This window comes from Contarinia nasturtii, unplaced genomic scaffold (assembly GCF_009176525.2).
Source record: "Contarinia nasturtii isolate CC-2019 unplaced genomic scaffold, AAFC_CNas_1.1 Cnas_scaffold_285, whole genome shotgun sequence".
Classification (NCBI taxonomy): domain Eukaryota; kingdom Metazoa; phylum Arthropoda; class Insecta; order Diptera; family Cecidomyiidae; genus Contarinia; species Contarinia nasturtii.
In genome coordinates, this window is record NW_022197640.1 from 1731875 (window position 1) to 1755803 (window position 23929).

The following is a 23929-nucleotide window of genomic DNA, read 5'->3' on the forward strand; positions in this document are numbered from 1 at the left end:
TTATACAACAATGGAGTGCTATAAATTGCAATATTTTTATCATTCGATGTGGATCGCATTTTACATTACCATTTTTTGCTCTCTCTCTCTCTCTCTCTCTCTCTCTCTCTCTCTCTCTCTCTCTCTTTCGTTATTTTGACACAGATCCAATATATGCGCATCAGTGTAAAAATAAATTGAAATCGCTTTCTTTTATTGCATATTTAACGACCATGAGCCATGCTGAGACCGTATTTTTAATGTATGCTGAATCCGTCCGAAATATTGAATTAGAATTTTAAATCGCACAAAACTGAATCACATAGAAAATCCATTCGTTGATTGAATTATTATCAACAGAAATGAATTAATCAAAACTTAATCGAAACTTATAAGTAACTCAATTATGAAGTCATAAATTATGCAGAACATCATGTGAAATGATTACCTTCCAATGTATAAGAGTGAATAAAAGTAATGACAACAATCAACAAACCAATTTGTTTGAACAGACAAATGTTTGCGAAGAAAAAAAACCCACTTGGACTGACAGACAAACTAAAAAAAATGATCTCCGAAGATAAATTGTACAACCATTATTTAATATAAATGCAATATGAGCTGAAATGGGGAAGAAAAGGTTTGCTGTATTCTATTGTCATTTAAATGGCAAATAAAAGTGGGGAAAAAATCAAAATAAATAGCTTAAAATGACAATCACCAGTCTTAACGTGCAAGATAAATGCGAGTGTTTACCTTACGCAAAGCGCAATATACTGATATTAAATATTGGTTCAAACGCCACACTGAACAACATCGAAGACACCTTTTGCATTAAAATCAAGAATAACGATTCCGCAGCCCCAAAAATACAATATTGTAAATGTAGTGCATTTTTACTGTGCTCGAACCAATCGCAACTCAATGTTTAGTTCCATTGCCAATCAGTACAAGTTACTCATACATTGACTGTATAAAGCACAAATACATTTTCAAACGAGCGAAAAAAACCCTTCAATACAATATAAAAACAACTTATTGCACTAACTAATTTACCTCAACTTCAACAATTTAATTTTCATGCTGGTTTTTTTTCTACCTCTCTTTCTTTCCATTCAACACAAAGATGAAACGATTACGGTGTGAAAAAAAAGAAATCCAGCCACCAAAGAACAAGAACAACGAGGAAAAATTGCAATTGAGAATTGTCTGCGCATAACATATTCGTTGAATACTACATAATCGATTGTAGTCCATTGAACAGAGGAAAAAAAATACACACTCCCAACAGCACACCGAAATGAAAGATTTTCAATGTAACTGAAATTTAGATTGCGCGCATTGATTACACCGACCGACCGACATACACACAGTATTGGTCGCTGATGCTATTCCATGCAATGTTCTTATTAGCATGCCACACATTGTGTGTTCACAGCAAGCATTTAGGGGGCGGAGTTCTCGTGCACTCTTCAACATGGAGCGTATGCCGTGCATGCGAGTTGGCTTTGTGTGTATTGGTTTGTACGTAATACATTTGCAGAGCGCTACGCTGTAGCTCATATTCAGCCTGCATCCTCTCAACAATACGCGAAACGGTTGGTTTAACGTTTTGTAGGCTGACAAACTAGCTGAAGAATAAACCAATACAAAATATACACAGATACCAAACATTGCTCCTACACGATTCGATCGCTTCAAATGCGCGACCGTCTGTGTGTTGTGTGTATAATACAATACCAGATAGACAAGCCCAACTCTTCTCGACCGTGCTAGTGTGCAATAGTTTTTGTTTTGTTTTCTTTTTCTTCACACAGTAAAAACAAACGGAAAAAAGAACTCATGCGAATCGATCCAAATATACGGTGTGGATTCAGTACTTGTTTGATAGTCGATGAAGAAGTGTGTTTGATGCGCGCACTGTCTGCTTTGATTTTCTTTATTCGATCGCAAATCGAAAAATGTCAATCAATTTTGAGCAAATAAAAATTTGAGTGTCTTTTCAATATCAGTTGTGTACTTGAAATTTTGTGCAAACGACTTTTTTCGGTCTTTCATTTTTTTTTTTGCTTATTTTGTGGGATATTATTTATCTCATACCGAGTTTCCATATCCGAATTATTTACATTTTAAAGTGAAATGAGCAATATGTTTCATTTATTAAAAATATCCATGTAAAAAAAAGAAACATTTAAATTTGAATATTGAATGCAACACATTAGAACGAACGCGGCAACAAATAAAGAAAAAAAAAGAAGACGATAATGATGATAAACTTAAACAACTGTATAATATTTTTAAAGTGATTGACTTAAGGAGTTAAATAGCTGTCGTGTAATTTGAGTGCTTCACATCACACATTGTGATTCTCATAAAAACGAAACAGTCGAATTTTGAACGATTTAAACCAGAAACTGATTTAGTAGAAGAAATCAAAACAAATAAAAAAAATTGTACAAAAAAAAGAACGAAAGGCAAACAGTTTAAAGCTACTTTGGCCGAATCATTGCTTATCAATTGGTCGGATCGGTTCTGTTAAAAGCTGACGTTAAATGGGCTCGTGTGTATTCGTTTGGTAGTGTATATGATGAAATGAGCAACACGGCTAGAATAGCCGATAGACTTTTCTAAAACGGTTTTTTATTAAAGTGATTTCTTTTTTCCCCTCTCTTTGATTATACACGTCACATCACCACTGTTTGTTGTTTGCTGTTAGAGTCACAGATAGTGCATGTTTCGTTTAGTTTTTTTTTTCGATTCTACATCCAATAAAATACCTGTCCGATACGGGCACTTGGACATCAGACTGCTTGTTGATTTGTGTCATTGGAATGTGTGTTCCAACACACATTACTTCATATTGAAATAACAAATAAATTACAAATTGACAAATAACAAAGTGATGATTCATCGGGTCACAACAGCGTCAACATTAATCGTATCCTCAAATCAATGGTTAACACATAAACATTTAATTGTGGTGCAGTGATTACTTCGGACGAAGCAAAAAAAAAAAAAAAAAAAAAACACAGACACAAAACAAGAAAGAGACAAACACATATCAATAACAGTTGATGTGATGAATTTTTAAGCCCAAACACGAAAGACAACAAAAACTACCGCCCGTGTGCAATCAAAAACTGACATTAAACATCATTGAGTGCTTGTGATACAATTTTGCATTATCCTGTTGAATATAACGTAATAAAAGTACAGAATAAAAATAAAATTGTTGTGTTTTGCGCGCTGTTGATATAGATTTATACAAATTCCAAATGAAAATGTCGACACATGAAGATGATGATCAGGATCAAGATCAGGAGATCAATGTTGATTCCGATTCACGGTTGTCATGCGGCAGTGGATCGGATATCGATATGGATGGCACTGGCAGTTGTTATGATTCGGAAACGGCATTAGGGTAAATAGTTTCTGCATTTATACAATTTGTCTATAAGTTTGATAAGAACGTTCGTGGTAAACACACCGAGGAAGAGAGAGGAAAATAGAAGAAGAAGGTGGATAACAACAGTTATTCAATTCATTTAATTAAATTTCTATTATTTATTATCGTTTAAATAATTCGCACTATGCAAAATGTACACATTCATTTGCGCCATCAGAAAATTGTTAAATTCCGCACAAAGCGCAAGAGTTGATTTGGTAATGTGTTTGTGATTAAGTGAGTGTGCGCACGCGGTTCTGTTTGATGAAGTCGATTTGCCAATTAAAACTTTTTTTTTTTCATTAGATAAACAAATAAAAACTAATGTATCAAACGGGTTTGGCCGATCGCCAGATTCGCACACACATAAAAACCAGTTTAGCAGTTTTAGTGAGCTTTTGTATTTAAACAATTTATAACTTTATCAGTATTATTGTAAATTATAATGTAAATAATGATTGAGTTAAAAGGAAAAAAAGGCATTTGCATTTGACTGAAATGAAAATATATTTATAAAAAAAAACCGAACATTGATTTTGTAGTGAGCAAAACAAGTCTTCGCAGCCGTGTGGTTTTGATCGGCTCAAGTTTGTGTGTTTTCAAATCGATAATTATAATTGCAGTTCGCTTTCATTTGACTCTTAATGGCTAAGCGCGTTGAAAGCTTTAACATTGCATTTATATGCTTCATTTGTTAATTGATATTTTTCACTTGAATCGACACTTTTCTTGGCTATATAATCTTGGCTGTGCGCCACTATTTTATTTCAGACGACAAACCAAAATCCATTCTTATGGCAAAAATGTCACGGAAGTGTGAACGGATTAAATAAGAAGCTAAAATTACAATTGACCATAGCATAGCGAATGAGCAAAACTTAATTTTAATGTGTCTTATAATTTAAAAATCTTGTCATAATAGCGAATAGATGCAATCAAATTTAATTGAAGGAATCGAATCATTGTATTTAAAATAGAAGTTAGACTTACTATGTTAGAACTTGTATAATAATAAAATGTATTTGTATTTAATTTGTAATGGTTTTTAGCTAATAATAATCGGATGAATATAAAAAAAATCACATTTCACTAATTCACTTTGTGTTTTTATTTAATCATAATATGCGCAGCGATTCAATTCAATCGGAACAGACGAGATCATCAAGCGAGAATTTGCCATTCAGTATATCACGTTTATTGTCAAAACCATATGAAAATAACAACAAGAGTCCAACATCCGATAAAGATGCGAATGCCATTTTGTTGGATGCTGAACATGCAAAATTTACGTCACATTTAGCAAATGCCGGTATACCTTATTCAACCGCCAGTGCATTATATTCGTCGTATAGCCCATTTTATAGTCCTGGTCAAGTATTACGTGTGCCACCGCAGCGAACACCATTAACGTGGGCACTCCCGCCACTACATCCTGCTGCATTAGCCCATCAAGCTGTCAAAGATAGATTAGCAGGTGAGTCGAATTAAAGAGCAAAAAAAACCAATCTGCATTGCCTTTTGCTTGAGCATGCCAATAGAAATCAAACTGTCATCAACAACAGCTTCAACAAAAACTACAGTCACACTGAGCATAGTTTTAGTATGTGCATTGAAATTGATGTGGACGGCAAAGAAAATAAGAACCTTAATTCATTTTATAGTCAATTAAATGAAGAAAAAAAAAATTATGGAAACAAGAGAAATCGAAATAAAAATTTGTTGATCAGTAAATACAGCTCGATAATCAGAGCCTGTTTCTAGTAGTTGCATGTGAATTTAACACACGCTTATATCAGTTGCATTTGTTGTTATTTGTTCGTTTTTTATATATCGTCCACGATGCCATATGACCGAATGCATTGCTGCCATATCACCTCATTCTAGTCATCATGTGTTCGTTGTCATTGTTTAAATTAGATTTTTATGACTAAAATTGGCCATATAAAATCGACATTAAAAGTTATTGTCTCGCGTAAACATGCAATTCATTCGCGAATGCACACCCCAGTGAAATTGTGCCACGTAGACATGGCTTTTTTAGGAAGTCATTAATGCACAACAGATAAAGAGGTCTATGCCAACATCGTTGCCTTTTGTCGATGTTCTTGTTATTGTTTTTTTTTTCGTGTATTTTATCGCCAATTTTGGAAGCCACCTGATTCGCATGCGAATAATGACGGGGCGCAAAGGAAACTACGTACTAAAAAAAGCCAATGTTCAAGCAAGTCTCAGGCCCCCGGGCCAATCGCGGAATTACTAAATATGATTAAGCTCCGGATGACCATATTAATAACTACAATCATAAAGCCATGCATCCACACCATACCATGTATACATGTATCAGTCATTTCGTTTGTGTCAAATTAAAAACCAAAGTATAATACTAGCCACTGATGATAAAGTGCACGGAAACAACACAAACATGGAATAATCTTCATTGCTCAATTGGCTACCGGTTTTAACGCCAAGCGAAAAAAGACATACGATTGAAAATTATCGGCGAAACGGAGCAACAACAAAAAATGCGGTCATGTAGATTTTTATAACCTTTTATTGCACTCGGTGCATGCATTTTTTTTTATCGATGATGCCGCACCTTTTTCGGCATGGTCAGTGCACGGATTGAAACAAAAACATACATACACGAAATAAAAGAAATAAATCGACCGTTTCAAGGCACCTCGTACGATGTGTGAATATGAGCGACTGATTTAATTCTCAACCTTTTGTCCTTTTCTGCGCTTTGATTCATTTCAGCACATTTTCTTTTTTACCTGGCGCTTAATCAAATAGCTACATCCTTCTTTTCAGTCGGCAATTTCAATGATGCCGTTCGTGTTCCCGTTTTTTTTTCATTCGATCTCTTTCTCTCTTTTTATTTGGTGTTATTTTCAACCTTTTGCCAACACTTTTTTTTTGTCGCAAAAAGGCGCTTGCATGTGGATGCTGGAGCACCAAGTGAAAAATAAACATTTCGGCAATAGTCCCCAAAATGAATAGCAGATAAAAAATGTACGCCTCGAAATGACCGAATCAAAAAAAAAAAAACCATGTTCAAATACATATAATTATTATTCGGTGGTGATGAAAACGGATGCACAATCAAGCAACGAACATAAAAATTTACTACACACGAAGGTAAGCACAGATGAATGAAGGTCTATTCGATAAAAAAAACGATCCATTCTATCACTGAAAAAAGTATTCTTTTCATTCATCTGCGGCTATTGATTCATTCGGTCTTCTTTCGAACATTTCGTTTGATGCGTCACATTCGGAACATCTTTTGATTTACATTCTTATGGATTTGTTTAAACACCGGCGCTTCGTTTCGAAATCTCGTCTCTTTTTGATTATATGACGATTCGATTGATTTTATAGTATACTTAACTACAGCGATGAGGCATTTTTGTCTGACACATCTTAATCATCAACTCGGAATTTGTCAGAACAATTTATAATATTTTAATCATCATAATCCCCGAACAGTGAAATTGTAAACAACTTTTTTTTGGTGATCACAGTGATTACGATTTCTTTTTGCTGTTTATTTTTCGTTCAATACTTAAAATGTAATCAAAGAGCCATAATCAATTACGACATTTTTGAATATCTCGTATATCAGTTATGATATTTCATCTTAAATCACAATCCATTAAAAACAAGAACATTTGCGACGACATTAACAACACATTCGTATCGTAACATTCATAATATGTAGTAATGCTAGAAAAAAAATCAAAGTTGAAACGTGTAATATTAAAAAATAAGCAATCGATTTACCTTTGGGTCGAATTTTTTCCAACATTTTTCCAATTCAAATGCATAATCGCATGCATCAAATTTTGGATCTTTGGAATATTCCAAACTCTCACATTTGTCAATCATACTGACGAGAATATCATTTTCGTCATCCGTTAGAAGATCAGAAACTCTGTCCACCTGCTCCGAAAAGTCAAAATGCTCAACTTCGTGCAGAAAACAATACCTGATCGAAGAAATTTTCTTAAATTCTTGAACTCTTCAAACATTGAAACTTGAGTAATGAACAAAAAAAAACATAAGTTACATATAGCATTTAAGTCGATTATCTACGTCTTCAATTTGACTAATGTCGGCTTGTACAAAGTCTTGAATCACTTCTAAAAAGATATCGAATCAAAAATAATGAAGAAATACAATAAACAATTTCCACTTACCTTCGGGAACATGAGTCATTCTAACACATAGATCGTGCATGGGTTTTGTTAAATCGACCATTTTTTGTGGTGGTTTCTGGAATGCAGACACATTTTTAGTGAAATGTTTGAAAAATAAGAAAATTTTGTATTTTTTTTACCGAATCCGAGTTTCGAATCCCAAATGCATCGATTAAATCGTCGAAACATATTGATAAAATTACTGCAAAACGAATTAAAAACATACTGACAATGTGATGATACTCGGTCGATTCAATGAATCTGTCTATCCAAATCGAATAAAATCAATGTAACGATTGTTTCCACCAACAGCTTCATTGATATTGAATGCGAAAAATTTCCCTGTGCACATCATAAGCTGTCAATCATGCTGCTGCAATTTAATTGCAATTGTGCAATATTGTTTCCTCGATGAGGTCGAACAAAAAATAATATGCGATATTAATTGCATAGCTTCGAAAGTAACATGTCGATGAAAAGCTTAATATGACACACACAAATCATTTCCGTAAGACATTATAAATAAATCGACAGTCATTGTAATCAAATCAAGTGCAACCAAAAATAACCACTTCCAATCGTATCCGACAATTCATAAGAAATTTCGGTGGAATTTCGATAATTTTTCCACAATTTTCGGGATAATTACCTTTATTACCCACTCGACGGTCGCAATTGTGTTCCTTTGTTAATGCAAATGTTATGTACCGTAAATTGAAGTCGTAAGACATAATGTATCTTTAATTTGTTCATATTTACGTCAAATTTTTGCAAATGTCATGGCAAATGTTAAGAATTCATTATATGTTGACACCATTCAGTTAACGTGGCTTGACGGTTGGTGGGCGGAATTTTATTGAAATAAGCAAAATAATTAGTTAAATGATTCACAGTACATTGATCTGAAGAGAGCAAATATGTTATTATTTTAAGCGGTAGAACTTCAATTTGTTTTATTTTTGTGCGCAAATATTGTTAAATTTTATCATGAGACTTAAAATTGATTTGAAGTAATCGAATTACTTCGATTATTATAAATTATCGGAACAAAAATATCACAAATAATCGTTTACTATGATCAAATGTTTGGAGGAGAAGCGATTGTCTTATTTTCTGCCCAAAAAAGTTTTAACAAAAATAAAATATGCGTCATACGCACCGAAAATAGTATGTAATCGGTTTTCTCCGCCCATAACAAATACATACAACATAAAATTATTGAGTTTCGAGAATCATTTTTAATTTGTTGCTCATTTTGGGTGACTCTATAGTGTGCGGTTGGTGTTATAATCATTGTCACGAAGAGGAAGTAATATTGATGGAGAGCATGTCATCAAGAAAGAAGATGAATGCTCATACACTCTCCAAAAACCTTTTATGAAAATGACGAATAAGAAGCAATAATCGCTCTTTCGAACAGATTAAGTTCTATTCGCATGCTGGTCACAATAGTTATACTACAATTCAATATTATCATATCGCCTACGGCACATAATTCAAGGTGAGAAAGATTCAATGCATACAACCATTATGATTATTATTGATTCCAATTTGATCTGATCCAGAGATCACTGGAAAATGTTTGTGTATAATAAGGCGGAGGAAAAAAAAACAATCTAAAAACGATAAACAGACATTATGGCTTTTCGACGTGTAAAACATGAAACAAAAACACATACAAGCGATAAAGATAACAAATGAAATAGAAAATCCCAGTTGATGCGGCCCTTGGAGCCGTTACTATTTGTTTTCTATATTTGGCAAAGGAATGAACCGAAAAAAAAGCCAAACATGTGGAGATGATGCCAAGAAAAATGGTTTCTGATGGAATCGATGTATCTCACACGTATACATGACTTTGTTGTTTCGATAACGCATTTATTCATGTTATCGTTCCTTCTAATTTTTTTCTCTCCACCGATTGAAAAATGGAATGGCAATAAAAATGAAACAGTCAAAGCAAAATGCAGAAAAAAGTAGCATGTACGATCTATTCTCGGCAAATGCAAAAACAAAAAATATTCGATTTGTATCGACCTGATGTTACAGGCTTTTTGCAGGGAAGATTTATTTTTTATTCATAACCATATTCATAATGTATCGAATAAAACGATGGATCGCGTCATGTGCACGCGTTCGCGTATAAATGTTTATGAAATACATGCTCATATGCAAAGCAACGCAAAACCTGTGAATGGATATGATTACGGTAATACGCATATATGTATATGGATATCGTTAACACAAGGAGCACTGATACCCACAAGAGGGTTGTGCCATATTACTAGCGTTTTTTTTTCACTCATGTCAGATCAAAATAACAACAGGAGAAACATAACATTCTGTTTGTTTTTTTTTCGTTTAAAAAAAAAAAATAATGCACACGATCCGAGCACATGTAAATACACACATCGATAAATGGCTGGTCTCGCCTTATGCATATCATGTTTGATGCTGCTGTTTGGATCCACTAAAATTTCATAGCTCAAAAAGAAAAGACACAAGCCATAAAAATCAATTTTCATAAGGACATAATGCAAAGTGGGAGAACCTATATACATGAACAAAAACGCAAACTTTATAACACACAGCTGAAGTGAAGCGATTACTTTTTGTTGGATTTTTCTTCTCCAAGAAAAAAAAAAAGTATATGCGAATCCTATTTAAAACCCAGTGAACTCGCTTAAAATAGCACCAGACATACACACGTAAAACGTACACATACAGAGAGATAAGATGGAAGAGGCCATTTCGTGGGGGTATATATTTTAACCATATCGTTATGTTATGATTTTTATGAATATCCATTTATAAATGATTTGTTTGGGTTTTTTTTTCACGGTGAAGCATCATTCAAGTTGAAACGTTTCAGTTTCGTTCGTTTTCAATATTTGAATGATTGCGGACGGCAAAAGAATTTATTTTCACCACAAGATTTGATTATATTTTTACCCGTGTGATGGAAACGATCAAATAAAACAAATCAAAATGCTTCTCCGTTTGAGTTGGTAAATTCAATGGCGAAAAATTAATATTTTATTTTGATGTTGTGTGTATTCCGTCGTACCGATGGTAATGCCGCCCACAATCAATTTGAAATTTATCGATTCAAGAAATGGGATGGCTTTTATCAAAATAAAATGCTTTAGATTGGAACATCAAAATATTATTGATTGCATTTCGAATAGCAAAACGTATTCAAAAGCGGCAACGATGATGATAATCGCCGATTATTTAAATGGCGGAGAGGATGTTAAGACGAATAATATTCAAGAACACCCTTTAGCCATTTTTTTCAGCGTTCACATTCCATCGTTTGGAATGTAAACTTGAACAATTTGAGATACGAAGCGGAAGGATACAAAATCATATTATAAAAACGCAAACACGAAATGAATTTGAATATGAATTATACACGTGGATATTGTTTTTACTCTCTTTTTTTTGTTCATCGTCATTGCATATTCCTTGAATTTCCTCGAGTCGATTAAAACATTTCATACGTTTTTGCCATGAAAATAATCACAGTAGTTGTTACGTGCTGTAATCAAAGTTAGTGGATGGCAATCGTAAAGAATAATTAGATGTTTGCCATGAGTGTGTATGTATTTGTTGAAAAGTGGTATTCGTTGCCCTATACAATTCCCCGAAAAGGATATCGTTAAATCAATCTATTTACGTGTTGCGAATTGAAATAGACCATCTGCACGCCAGTTCATATCAATCTCAACTCATAATTAAAATTAATGGTGAAATAATTGTTTAGAGTTAACATTAAACTGTGTACACAATTGGTCTCTATTTGTTTTTGTTTTGTTTTTCGTCATATTCTGCATTAAATAGTTTCTGCACAGATGAAAAACGATTAAAAACTATACATGAAAAGAGATAGCCCAACACAATAACAACAACGATGATGACCTACCGATAGATTATTTCGGTCGGCAAAATGAAGTCTTCATTCACAGTGGAATGCCATCAAAATTGTGTTTGACGGGCTTTCAGAGCCAATTGCCCATTCCAATATTTATATATTTATATGACAGACATGGATCAAGAGTTTTGTAACACACAACACAAAATTGTTGGTCTTTTTGTGCACTCTCTGTTCAACCTTCTGACAGTTTTATTATAACATAATTCCACAAACAGTTGTTAAAACTCATTATTTACCTTTATTCTATTGTGTGTGTCTGTGTGTGTACTTGTGTGTACGCCCGTTTTTATCCATCTCTTTTTTTTGCAATTACTCACGCGATTTCCTTCATTGGGGAAAACATATTTTGTAGTTTCATTTGATTTAAGCAAAGTTGACTGTGTAATTACCGGGTTTTGTTTCATATCTAAATGCTATAGCACATCGACAACGATGTCAAAAATAATTATCAAATGCCATAATTATGTCATTGACAAAAGGTTTATTTCATTTTTTATTATTTTTTTTGTTCGTCTTGTTTTTTGTTTTGTTTTTAAATTTTATCCGACGAATCGTCTTGGTTTTCTTTTATGCCGGTGCTTCTCTCATGTTGTCGCAGCATAGAAAAACAACACCACAAGCGGAAGAGAAATATTGCATGCCACTAAATATGTGTGTTCTCTTATTGGGCCGCAGAACGGAAAGTAGAGGCGGTTTTTCAGCCTATATTTCGTTGAAAACACAGGAGATGCATGAAATTGAATGAAAATAAATATTTTTTTTTCTCTGCTTGAGTTTTATGGCATAATTTATAGAAAATTGTTCGCACACTGTGAAAAGAATACACAATTTAAATGATGTTGCCGTTACTATTTGATTTTGTGTATTTTATAGTGTGAGCGGATGAAAGAAAGCGCTGAAAAATCATGCGTATGTCGTCGTTAAACAATTTGATTGGAAACATTTGATATGGTAGAAAAGTATACAGTATCAAAGTTGATGGTGTCACCTGCTTTAATTGTGCACGCATTTAAACACCAAGCATTATGACCACATTTTTCTATGCTTTGTTTATTTATACGACCGTAATTCGATTGAACGGAACATTTTTTATTTATTTACTGGTAGTTATGCTGGAGCATAATCAATATAAAATAGTTCCTCTTTTAATCAATTTTTTCTTAATTTCCACAGCTTTTCCAATAGCCAGACGGATAGGACATCCATATCAAAATCGAACTCCACCAAAGAGAAAAAAACCCAGAACTTCATTCACTCGAATTCAAGTTAGTATAAAGATGATTCTCGTAAATAATGTCGATTCCAACAAGTAAATAATATCGATCATCGTTTGTCGATTGAATTACAGGTTGCCGAATTAGAAAAGCGTTTTCATAAGCAAAAATATTTGGCGTCGGCTGAACGGGCCGCATTGGCTCGTGGCCTCAAAATGACTGATGCTCAAGTCAAAACTTGGTTTCAAAATCGTCGCACTAAATGGAGGTAAGCGAGAAAAAAATGTTTGATCTTAATTAGTACCTACCATTTTTAATGTATATATAAGTTAGTATAAAAGAATCGACGATAATTGAATGTAACGATACGTCGGTGATGACACTATGTAAGAACAGATTCAGATTGAAACGAGAGAAAAAAATGCACGAAAATATTTATATAAAAGAAGCCAAAGTGCCAACGGCTTTGAATGTAAAACGGCGCAAACTATTAACAATAACAACAGTCAAGCCCAACAGCAATAACACAACATTAATGATTTTGACGTGTAATTTTGAATTTGTCTCTGGTGAACGATTATTCAGAATTTTATGGTAATGCCCATGTTTTACCAGCCACACAACACACTCAAATTGGACTCATAGTCAATATATACATATGTTTACAATCAGTTTTCGCTCGTCGAACATACCAAATAATTTATCGAAAATTTGTTGTAAAGTTGGCCCAAAGGGAGACATAATTAGCGCAGTACCATCGTACCAAGCTCAATTTCAACACGAATTTTTCATGCATATTTTAAGAATTTTCGGGATCTTTGGGGATAACCAAAGTATAGCCCATTATTATTTGCATTTACATTGCCAAACAGCCACTTTGCTGGAATTTCGATGTCAAAAGGTGAGCACATTGACCGGCCAAGCGATTGAATGTTTTAATACGCACACCCATCGCTTACGTACACACAAATCAACACCGAATCGTATATGTCTGATATGGTGGTGACAAAATCAAATCACACACATCAGTTTTTTCATAATGGCCAGCTGGACATTTGTTTCGGTGGGATAAATTTTGCGTGGCTTTGTTTAGTAGCCATATGTACAATTTAGTTTTACTAACACCAAATGATTTATATCAATGGAGATAAATTTAATTGAATTATTCGGAAAACACATTGCGTTCCACTTGCCTGATCCACACCATAAATGAAACTGTTTAATGCTACTTCTCTTTCTATGAGGAAATATAATTCACATAATATGCCAAACACTTTCACAAAGTTTTCCATTTACACAAATGCAAAAATGTACAATAATCATAATATAAAAAAAAAATTATATCAATCATAATTGTAAATCTATTTTACACTTGCTCAATCGACTGAGATCCATTCCACATTTTTGTTTTATATCATATTATGAAAAGGGCCAAATCGACATCGCAATAATAGTCGTCTCTGCACAATGTGGAACAAGTTAAATGCATTGTGCCATTGCAGACACACAGTGGTGGCTAGCTAGAATATGTGAAATGGAATTATGCAGAGCGGGAGAGAGAGAGAGAGAGAGAGAGAGAGAGAGAGAGAAAACGCGTGCATATATCGGGCTAATTTGATTGTTTATTATGATTGGATATGCGGTGGTTGTTTGTGTGACTGTGTGCATTAAATTGTGCAGCCTCATAAATTGCACATTAATGTGTGAATAAACATGTGAACCAATAAAGATTGTAAGCGGCATGTAAATGAACAATCTAAATAATAATAGCACGTTGAAATTGAATGGCTCCAGTGCTATTAGTGCGGCGAATCATACCACCAAACAGCATGAGAGCAGTGAGACACATTCTGGTTTATATTTTCATTTTGCCTTTTTTCTGCATCGTCTGTATTTTGCACAACATTTTTATTCGCAAACAACAAATTAGTTTTCATCATAAATATTGGTTGCTTTAAGATAACCACGAAAGCTTGTAATTATTTATTAAAAATGTTAAGCATACCGATATATATTGGACAAACGCAAAACTATGCGAGATGCCTTTATAAAAAAAATAGCAACACGTCCACGGTTAATCTCTTCGTATTTTGTTTAAATTCTTTCTCTCACTCTTGGTCGCTCTCTCGCTTTTGCTTGTAGTTTCGAACACAGAAAATGGCAATTCAATAGCAAACGTGCTGTTTCAAGTTATTTTGAGCTGTCATTGCATGGGGCGGAAATGAATGAGACGAAATTTTCTCTCTCATGGGCGCAGCCATATTGAAAATTTTGTATGCGCTTATATGTAAAATTGGTGGCGCCACTGGTATATTTGATGGAAAAAGAAGAACATGTTTGAGTCTCACTCGTTTATATGTAAATTACATAGGCATTTCCAGGCCATGTGTCATTGTATCGCCATTTCGTTTGGCCCTGTTTCTGTAGACACAAAACGGCTGTTATTATTTAGTGCATGCAAAGCCACACACTTCACTCCATCGTACAAGTGATGGACGCCAATTGAACTATGTGTAAGTGTATGTTTTAGCCAATGAGCAATAATAATGGGGCTATTACACACTTATGATTGCTATGCCAAGTTCCATTTTCCTGCATCAGTTCGATGTATATGTAAACTATCATTATCACAATATGCTTGCAATCCATTTGACCGAAGCTTAAAATAGGCTGGACATATAGATATTTGCCCTCCATTCACTGTTCCATTCGTGTAATGTGTTTGCAAAATTGACCGAAAACACAAAACAGAGAGAAAGAGAGAGAGAGAGAGAGAGAGAGAGAGAGAGAGAGAGAGAGAGAAACGCATATCAACAAATAATTGTACTTAAACTATCGACCATTTGTTAGAAATTATTTTGTTAAAATCATGACCGATTGCATGATTAAACCACATGTTATGGCAATGTTATGGAATGTGAAACCAAAATCAGAGAAGAAAAAAAAACCAATTATTTGCGTTTCATTCGAATTAAATATGAGTTTTGTTTTTGCATTAAGTGATTAAAATGATTGGATTTGTTTTTTTTTCTGTCTCGAGGTTATTAAAGTAACATTCGATTTTTCATTCAAACTTTTTTTCGAAATTAATTCCATCGAAATGTCTTTTTTCGAAATTAATTCCATGAAATCACACAAATACAGTCAATCATCTCCGTTAAAAACATTTGATTTATTGCCTTTTATCAATTATTAATAACTTAATTCATTTTGAATCGATCAATTCAGAACCGAATAAATTGTGTCACTGTCTCTTTTCTCGTGTCTTTTTACAACAAAAGATTCATCAGTTGGCCAATTCGAACAAAAAAAATAAGTTAAATGAACTCAGCTCGGTTGCTGTGATATGACGCGCATTTTGGGAAACCATTTTGAATATTACTTCGTACATTTTATACATATATTGCTTTGTATTCACATTGGCCACACACTGCCACAAAATATGCCGCACCGTATTTATGTAAAACACATAGCAACGACGAGCATATCAAGATATCCCCAATTTCAATGTTTGAACACGGTACAGTGTATTTTTTGTCATCATTACCATATCACTTTCCAAAATAAAATGTAATAACCAAAAAATAAAAACGAGTGGGTGGAAATACGGAACCATATACGCGATGGTGTAACAATAGCGTGAGCGCGCACTTGCATTAAATGTAGGAACGTTGACGATAAACAAAACATTTATTCACTTACACAAGCTCACTCATTCGGCTCGCAGAAAACGTTTAAACGTTCACATACACTGTGTGAATTAAATAATAATGGAAAAAGAAATCCGAAAAGATGTCGACTACTAAAAGAGGGTCTACGTTCGATACTCATATTGTTATAAATTTTTAATCGGCTCTTTTGTGAATGGAGCTTCCTAGCAACGGAATATTGCTGAATATCCATGCATATCCAATGCATGGCCTCAAACATGTCATTGTCAAACAAAAGCTGCAATCTCATTGAGTTTGGTTATTTTCGTATGAAAACACCAAATGAAATCATTATGATTCAATCTATATGGAAAAAGTGTGCAAAACTTTTAAACGATTTTAAAAACATAAACAATTTTCAAACGACTTTTATCACAATGCAAATAGAAGGAAATTTTGACAGTGGTGGAACAAAAACCGTTCATTTGATGTGACACAGAAAACTTCAATAACAGTGGCCACTTCATACGATTTACCGTATATTTGGTGGATGAACATTTTTATATTGATGTTTTTAATATAAAATCACACATCAGTCAGTTTTGTTGTCGATTTAAAATGCCAAACGAAATAGATGAATACCAAATGAATGCGAACGAATGGCAAACCAGCGCAAAAAGTCGAATACATTTTATGCAGCACGGATTCATTTGAAAGCATGAGGCACGTGCTTCGACTGATTTAAACACGCAATACTACGTATCAAAACATTTCTAAACGAGCTACCGCACTACCTGCATTGACTACGAAAACGAAAATCAACAACAAACCAAAAAAAGTATCCGAATGAACCACAGAAAAACCTCATCCGATGCACACGCACACACTAGTACACACAGAGGACAGAAAAAGGAAGAAAAAAAAAACAAATTGATGCGAGAAAAAAAACGAATTGAAAGAAGAAAGAGACAAACAAACGAAAACAGAGTGAATGAAAAAAAAACATTTATCAATTAGGCGAAAAACATAAAAACTCACCAGAAATCAAATAGTCTACCTACATGCAAAAATTCGACAATCAACGTAAAAAATGGGCCTGCAAACAAAAACTCGAATCAAACAAAATGATTAACAGCAGCAAAAAAAATCCTAAGAGAAAATAACGACAAAAAAGCAGCGCGAGCACACACCAACACATCACGTTAAAATAATCGGCTTCCGTAAGGAATTTTTGCGCAATTTTCCTCTCTCACTTCTTTTCTCTTGCTCTTGTTCGAGTTATAATTAACAGCAACGATTGTTAACTAATGGAAAAAATGTGTTCAAACATTACCAGTTCTTTTTTTTGCCTTTTCTTCTTCTTCTTTTTCGATTGAACACACTCGTCTAGCGCAGTGCGATTCACTTCATTCGATCGAAATTTGAAATTACGGATCCATTTCCAAGAGATAAATATACATTGAACGGCTTGAAATGAGACAGAAAACACTTCGATTGAAAGTTAACTGAATCCGATTAAACACTTAATAAAAACGGTTTTGACGACGTAAAGACGGTCAAATGCACACATGCTCTATCCTGTCCACAAATCAGTTTGGCCGCCGTTTTCGCTGCTGCCACCGAATTCGTTTTAATAACAAATGTTCACGCTTTAGAATTAAACGATGCAGAAGATGAAAGAAAGAGAGAACTAAAAAGAGTTGCGATTGAACGTCAATGTTTTACATAAAATTGCTACTTGAATAAGTAATTAAACGCTTCCTTCACTGGCCAGCGGCGGTCAACAAATGCTACTATATCGACAGCGAATCGCAATCAAGCATTAGAATACATGTATCATTGGACAGAGCATTAAATGTAAATGTATGTGCAATGCCATGTATTGAATTGGCATTACTTTTGCCTCGTTTTGTTTGGCATGATTTCTTTTTTCTCGCTTGCATTTTGAAATGCATAAATCTTCATGGTCACAACTGGAATACACACACACACACACACACACGCACACACACTCAACATCTCGTTGGCCCCGAAACATATGAAACTATTGCGTGGCGATTTTAAGTCTCTATCTCTCTTACTAGCTCCGCATAAATCGCTAAATTGTTGCATTTATTATTCCATTCCATAAATATGCAGCGTGTGTGGCAATTAAACATTTGCTCTTTTTGATTATACTTGCCACTAATGAAACCATATAACTTATATTGTATAAATGCCCACATTTTCGATAATAAATCTCTTTTTTTTGTGGTTTGTTTTATTTCGATAAAGCGAAATTTCAATTCTTAAAACCAACTTAAACGACGCTGATAAGCCAAAATCTTTACAAAACCATTCGATGAACGCTTGTCGAAATGGACGAGTATATACGATCATCGATAAACCGAACAATTGGCATCACCAGAATAAATTCAAAAGAAAATTGGTTACTGTGTTGTCGGAGATAATGAAATAATAAGATGAGAGAGAAAGAGCGCATCACACATTGACTGCATTAATAAATAATCAATACAAAAACTAAACACGTATCGCTGTCGCAAGGTGATTACACATATTGAGACTTCCATGCACTGTCGGAATTGTAACTTGATGACACACAGTCAAACAAGACACTCAATTGTTTGTTAAACACGACGATTTCGTCAATTTTCGTGTCAATTCTTTTTGCGTATCTATATTACCATCGCACCCACACATACACATCTGAAAAGTGACTTTTTCACTTGGCACCACTTGTCAATGTAAACATTGTTATACATTTATATATACATAAATTACCACAACTAATTTACAAAATGGCATATGTGAATCTATTAAATTAGGGAGCGAGAATGTGAGCGATTGAGCTAGAGTAGAAAAAATGGTATTTACGGCGCATTTTTTTTGCGTATGCGGTGATGCCGCTTTTGCAAAGGCATGAGTAGCAAAGACGATGTAATGAATATTGTTGATTTGATTAAATCTAACGAAATAACACACAATGTATTAAAGATTTCGTGGTAAACAATGTGTGTAAATAATTTATGGAATGTGCACATGCGATCATATAATTGTATAAAATACCCACAAAATCTTTTTTTTCGCTGAGAAAAGTAAAGGAAAATTTTTTCGGAAGCAAGAAATGGGGAAGGTATGACAAAAAATCGATGATAAAGAAAAATTACAATATTTAAAAAAAGGACTAGTGTTAAATGAATGAACCGTCAAAATGACTAAAATACATAAGAATATTCTACGGTGGCCTCTTACTTAAGACATGATGCCTATCGCTCTTTATGGTTAAATGTTGATGGTTCTAATTTAAATTAACTTAGTAAAATCATCCCCAAGGATTTATGCCACAAAATATTCGTCTTGTTTTCATGGTTCTTTGCACGTGCACCATTCACCGACGTAATTGCTTGTAACATCTTCACGGTCGATCATTTATTCATTTTGTGGACGTCTCTCTTTCTCTCTCTCTCTCTATCTCTCTCTATGTATATGCCGTTGTTTGCCAAGTTTTGGTCACCATCATGATGTACAGTGTTTTGATATCTCTTTGGCCTGCCCGTCTGTCCAATCCCTCGTAACACTTCATTATGTGGACAAACGAAAGAAACAGATGCTTGCACATAATGGTGACGGGTTTTTCTTTTCTATCTGCTCAAAGACGCGCACGCCGACAAGAAATTTTAAGCATTTTGTGTAAATGACGGTGTAAAACATCAAAATGTCTTCTTATTAACGTGAGTGCGTTAAACTGAATCCTTCCTTGGTTGCGTATGTACGTGTGTATTGGTGTATGCTATTCATGATGGATAAACGGCAAACAGACACACTTTTCTCTCTTTCTCTCGGTGCAAATCCTTTTCAAAATGTAAAACATTCAACACTTTGCACAGATAAGCATCAAATCCATTTTATGGCAAATGTTAGGCGAAGAGTTCGACGAAGCAAGCGAATGAGCAAGTGAGCGAGGTTTAAGACGTTGCCATTATCAATTAGCTTAAAGATATTTATTGTTATTTATTTTTGCCATTAATTTAATGAGAAAAGAGCTCGTTATTTATAAAGACATTACCGTCTCCTATGTGTGAGCTAGTTGTCAGAGCTGCTATGTTCGACGGTAAGAATATTGGTACATCTAATTATGTGTTTTACCATAGTATGGCTAAATCTAGATTGTGCAATGGAATTTTCGTTTTAATTATTAATTGTTGGTGTTATTTTTATTTTGCGTAGCATTGATGAAAATGGAATTCAAAGTGATTTCATCCGAAAATCAGGCAACAATGAATGAAAAGTGTATTAAACGCCACTCCTTCTTCTTCTTCTTTTCTCTCTGTCTCTCACTCTCTCTTTTCGATCTTGTTCAAATAATAATAATCATATCTACGTTGACTCAACATTTCAATCAATTAAATTCAATTTAAAACATATAATATTTTCGGTTTTAATTTGATTAAATTTCAATTTATGGTTGCATACTTTACGCGATGTGATGGCGCGAAAAGTAATTAATTTCAAATATGGTATCGATTTTTATGTGAATAAAATCAAATAATCCAGTATGTATGTATGATTATATGATCATTTACAATACGAATTTATTGAGTGTTGATGCTAATGAATATTCATAGCTACTTTCAGTCATTTTCACATATGAATACTTAATTTATATATGCGCATTTGGAAAGCACTCTCCAAAACACAAAATATCTTCGTTAAAATCAGCAAACATTTTCAACTTCGAACAACACACAACGAACAATGATCATATTATATTGAAACTAAACGAATAAAGTGTTTTCCTAATTGTATTTTGTGATATACCTAATCCGGATAACCATCAAAATAACATCATCATAACTTTATTATATTATCAGCGCCGGTGTTGTTCGAGCAGAAAATGCGGTGTGGGCAATGTGTGTGGTGTGCTTGTTAAAAGTTTTGCCTGCCATCGAGATATGATCATACTAAATACCTTTTCAACAGAAGCATCTTCTCACTTATTTTCGAAAATTGGTTGCGAAACAGAGCTTTGTCGGGTGTATAAAACCATCAGCATATTTTCTTCGTTGTAATAGTATCATTGTTATTTTGCTTGAAATATTAACAAGCGGAAGTGTGTGCGATACCATTTGGTTACATTGAAACGAATAGCATCTTCCAAAGTTTTTTTTTTATCCTATCTATAAATAGTAATAACACCATTGAAAAATGTTGATTGCTAATGTTGTCTTTTCCTTTAATTTTTTTCCTTAATTTTCGGTTTGTTCCATTTAATAGACGTCAAACGGCTGAAGAACGGGAAGCTGAACGTCAAGCGGCAAATCGTTTAATGTTATCATTGCAAGCGGAAGCATTGAGCAAAGGATTTGGACCACCTCCAACAACACAGTCGGCACAAACATCAACACCTCTTGCGCCTCCGTTGGCCGGACTACAATCGTTACAACCATGGGCCGAAGCACATCCCGCCGGCTGCTGAAGAAACACTGCATCATTTAATGCAACGATTATTCAAATTTGAATGGCTGAAACGGGAAATACATGAGTAAAATTAAAATATCAGAAGTGTACTCCTTTCAAACCGAAAGATAGAAAATTATAAAACCATTAATATTTTTCACATTTCTTGTGGACGACCGTTGAATTCAAAACAAAAAATTGCCGAGAAAAAAATGAAGGTGTGATAAAAATCAAACTAATTTATGCACAAATTAATCACAAAAAAAAATGAATGAATCCAAATAAATTAAGTTATGCAGAACAAATTAAAATGTGGCTGCGAAAACATTTTCAAAATATGACCCAGTATTTTTGTCGATTTTTTAAGCAAGTGAAGGTTTATAATAAATTAATATGGTGAATTTTTCACTCTCTCTCTCTCTCATAACATTGCTATGCAATGCCATAACCGTTCAACTCGAGTTCTTTGGACAAAAAAAACTGTTTCTATCGATTTTTTTTGGGTTTATCGACGGTTGAAAGTGTCATTTAGCAAAGAATGTGACGAGAAATGATGTTAAGCAAATCATAAAATTAAAGTAATGTACTATTTAGCGATTCATCGGTTTTAACGTCAATTTTAAAATCCATGTCTCATTTTATTTTTGTGGCAACCAAAAAAAAATATTTCAATAAAAGTTACTGCGACAATTTTGTAAATAATAATCACTGCAATGAATCACTATACTTTTTCACGGTATTAATAAAAACACGGGAATACCACCAAGGGATATTTCAGCTCAGATGAATCAATGGTATGGATTTGGACATCAGTACTAAAGTAGATCGTCATGGATTCATTCAAACTGATAGATTTATCTGGTGGTATTCTTTGATTTAAAAAAAAAACCACAAAAATTCTCAAATTTTATATAACATTAATGGAATAATAGTGTGAAGCTTTTGCAACGGAAACTGGCTTTTTTCTAAATTCACGAATGAAATGAATTTCTCTTTAAATGTAAGTCCGAAAGTGTGTGGAGAGATAAATACATAATTTCAAAGATAAAATCATTGTAATCATGGTACGAATGACGTTGTTTTTTGGTTAAGCGCCAAAATTTGATAATTGTTATCTCTAAATGTGCTTTGGCAAATGCTAAATTCTATTTTTCACGACTTTATTTGAAAGTCAACGAAATTTAATTAATAGGAATGCAACTGTTGCTATTCCTAAATTAACGACATAGCTCATCTAATTTTAATGCAACAATTTAAAAAAACAAAACGCAAATTTTACGGATCAATTCAATCAGTATATGATAGAAATTTGTAGAAATTAAGCAAACATTAAATTAAAAAATAAAATTAAAAAATAAAATTAAAAAAAAATTACAAATAATCGGTAGAATGTAGACTGTACTGTAGATATTGTAAAAACATATGCTCTCATAACGAATAAAATATTTCAAATCGATTTTTTAAGGATTTTTTCATGTTTCAAACTTTGATATTGTTCTGGCCGACGGCAAATTGAATCACAACTTTTCATTAAATTTTGAATTTTCATCATGAGTTTCACGGGTTCGAATTGCTAACTTAGCAAAAGTTATTTTTTTCTTTTGAAAATGGTGAGACACACAGAGTGAGAATTCGATTTATATTGATTTTCTACAAGAATTTCATTCCGTGTGTTGGGAAAATGCACAGAGATGTTGAGAGCACCGTACGCTGTAACTGCTGCTCTTTCCTACATTCAGATGCGGCACTTAAAAATGTATATGGAATAAGTGCGCACTTTTCCGGTGTCAATAACAGCTCGAAAGATGCGCGGCCTACTACACGTCCGATGAAAAGTTCAAGTAAACCCTGGTAGAGTAGTTTCCAGTCAAATCATTTTGGACTAAATAATTTTTCTTCGTTTACTTTGATTTGATCTAGTGAGTAACCCGTTGAAAATTATTGTCAGCGATTTAAATTAAATTTCATTGTGACAACTACAATCGATGACACTGTGCCAAATATATCTTGCACATCCTTGAGGCGTGCTTTTCCCGTCATTAACTCAT

At 33.8% G+C, this 23929-nt stretch overlaps 2 protein-coding genes across 2 annotated transcripts; one reads left to right on the forward strand and one right to left on the reverse strand.

Annotated features, from left to right (window-relative positions):
* The first annotated feature begins 1985 nt into the window (after nucleotides 1-1985).
* On the forward strand, nucleotides 1986-23156 carry LOC116337493 (T-cell leukemia homeobox protein 3). The gene is made up of 5 exons (XM_031762098.1): nucleotides 1986-3400; nucleotides 4555-4898; nucleotides 12734-12825; nucleotides 12909-13042; nucleotides 21699-23156. The coding sequence occupies exons 1-5, from the start codon at nucleotides 3255-3257 to the stop codon at nucleotides 21898-21900; spliced, it is 918 nt and encodes a 305-aa protein (XP_031617958.1). The 5' UTR covers nucleotides 1986-3254; the 3' UTR covers nucleotides 21901-23156.
* LOC116337494 (general odorant-binding protein 83a-like) lies at nucleotides 7064-7927 on the reverse strand. The gene is made up of 5 exons (XM_031762099.1): nucleotides 7764-7927; nucleotides 7624-7699; nucleotides 7494-7566; nucleotides 7208-7412; nucleotides 7064-7150 (listed from the first exon to the last, which is right to left on the reverse strand). Exons 1-5 carry the CDS (start codon nucleotides 7845-7847, stop codon nucleotides 7133-7135), a joined length of 456 nt encoding a protein of 151 aa, XP_031617959.1. The 5' UTR covers nucleotides 7848-7927; the 3' UTR covers nucleotides 7064-7132.
* Nucleotides 23157-23929: the final 773 nt, after the last annotated feature.

What these genes read in the sequence shown, in the direction of transcription:
- LOC116337493 (XM_031762098.1), top strand. Translation starts at nt 3,255, where the DNA reads ATGAAAATGTCGACACATGAAGATGATGATCAGGATCAAGATCAGGAG. An exon ending in TGTCAAAGATAGATTAGCAG is followed by an intron (nt 4,899 to 12,733) that starts GTGAGTCGAATT and finishes TAATTTCCACAG; the next exon opens with CTTTTCCAATAGCCAGACGG. An exon ending in CTTCATTCACTCGAATTCAA is followed by an intron (nt 12,826 to 12,908) that starts GTTAGTATAAAG and finishes ATTGAATTACAG; the next exon opens with GTTGCCGAATTAGAAAAGCG.
- LOC116337494 (XM_031762099.1), bottom strand. Translation starts at nt 7,847, where the DNA reads ATGTTTTTAATTCGTTTTGCAGTAATTTTATCAATATGTTTCGACGAT. An exon ending in GGATTCGAAACTCGGATTCG is followed by an intron (nt 7,700 to 7,763) that starts GTAAAAAAAATA and finishes TCTGCATTCCAG; the next exon opens with AAACCACCACAAAAAATGGT. An exon ending in AATCGACTTAAATGCTATAT is followed by an intron (nt 7,413 to 7,493) that starts GTAACTTATGTT and finishes TTCTTCGATCAG; the next exon opens with GTATTGTTTTCTGCACGAAG.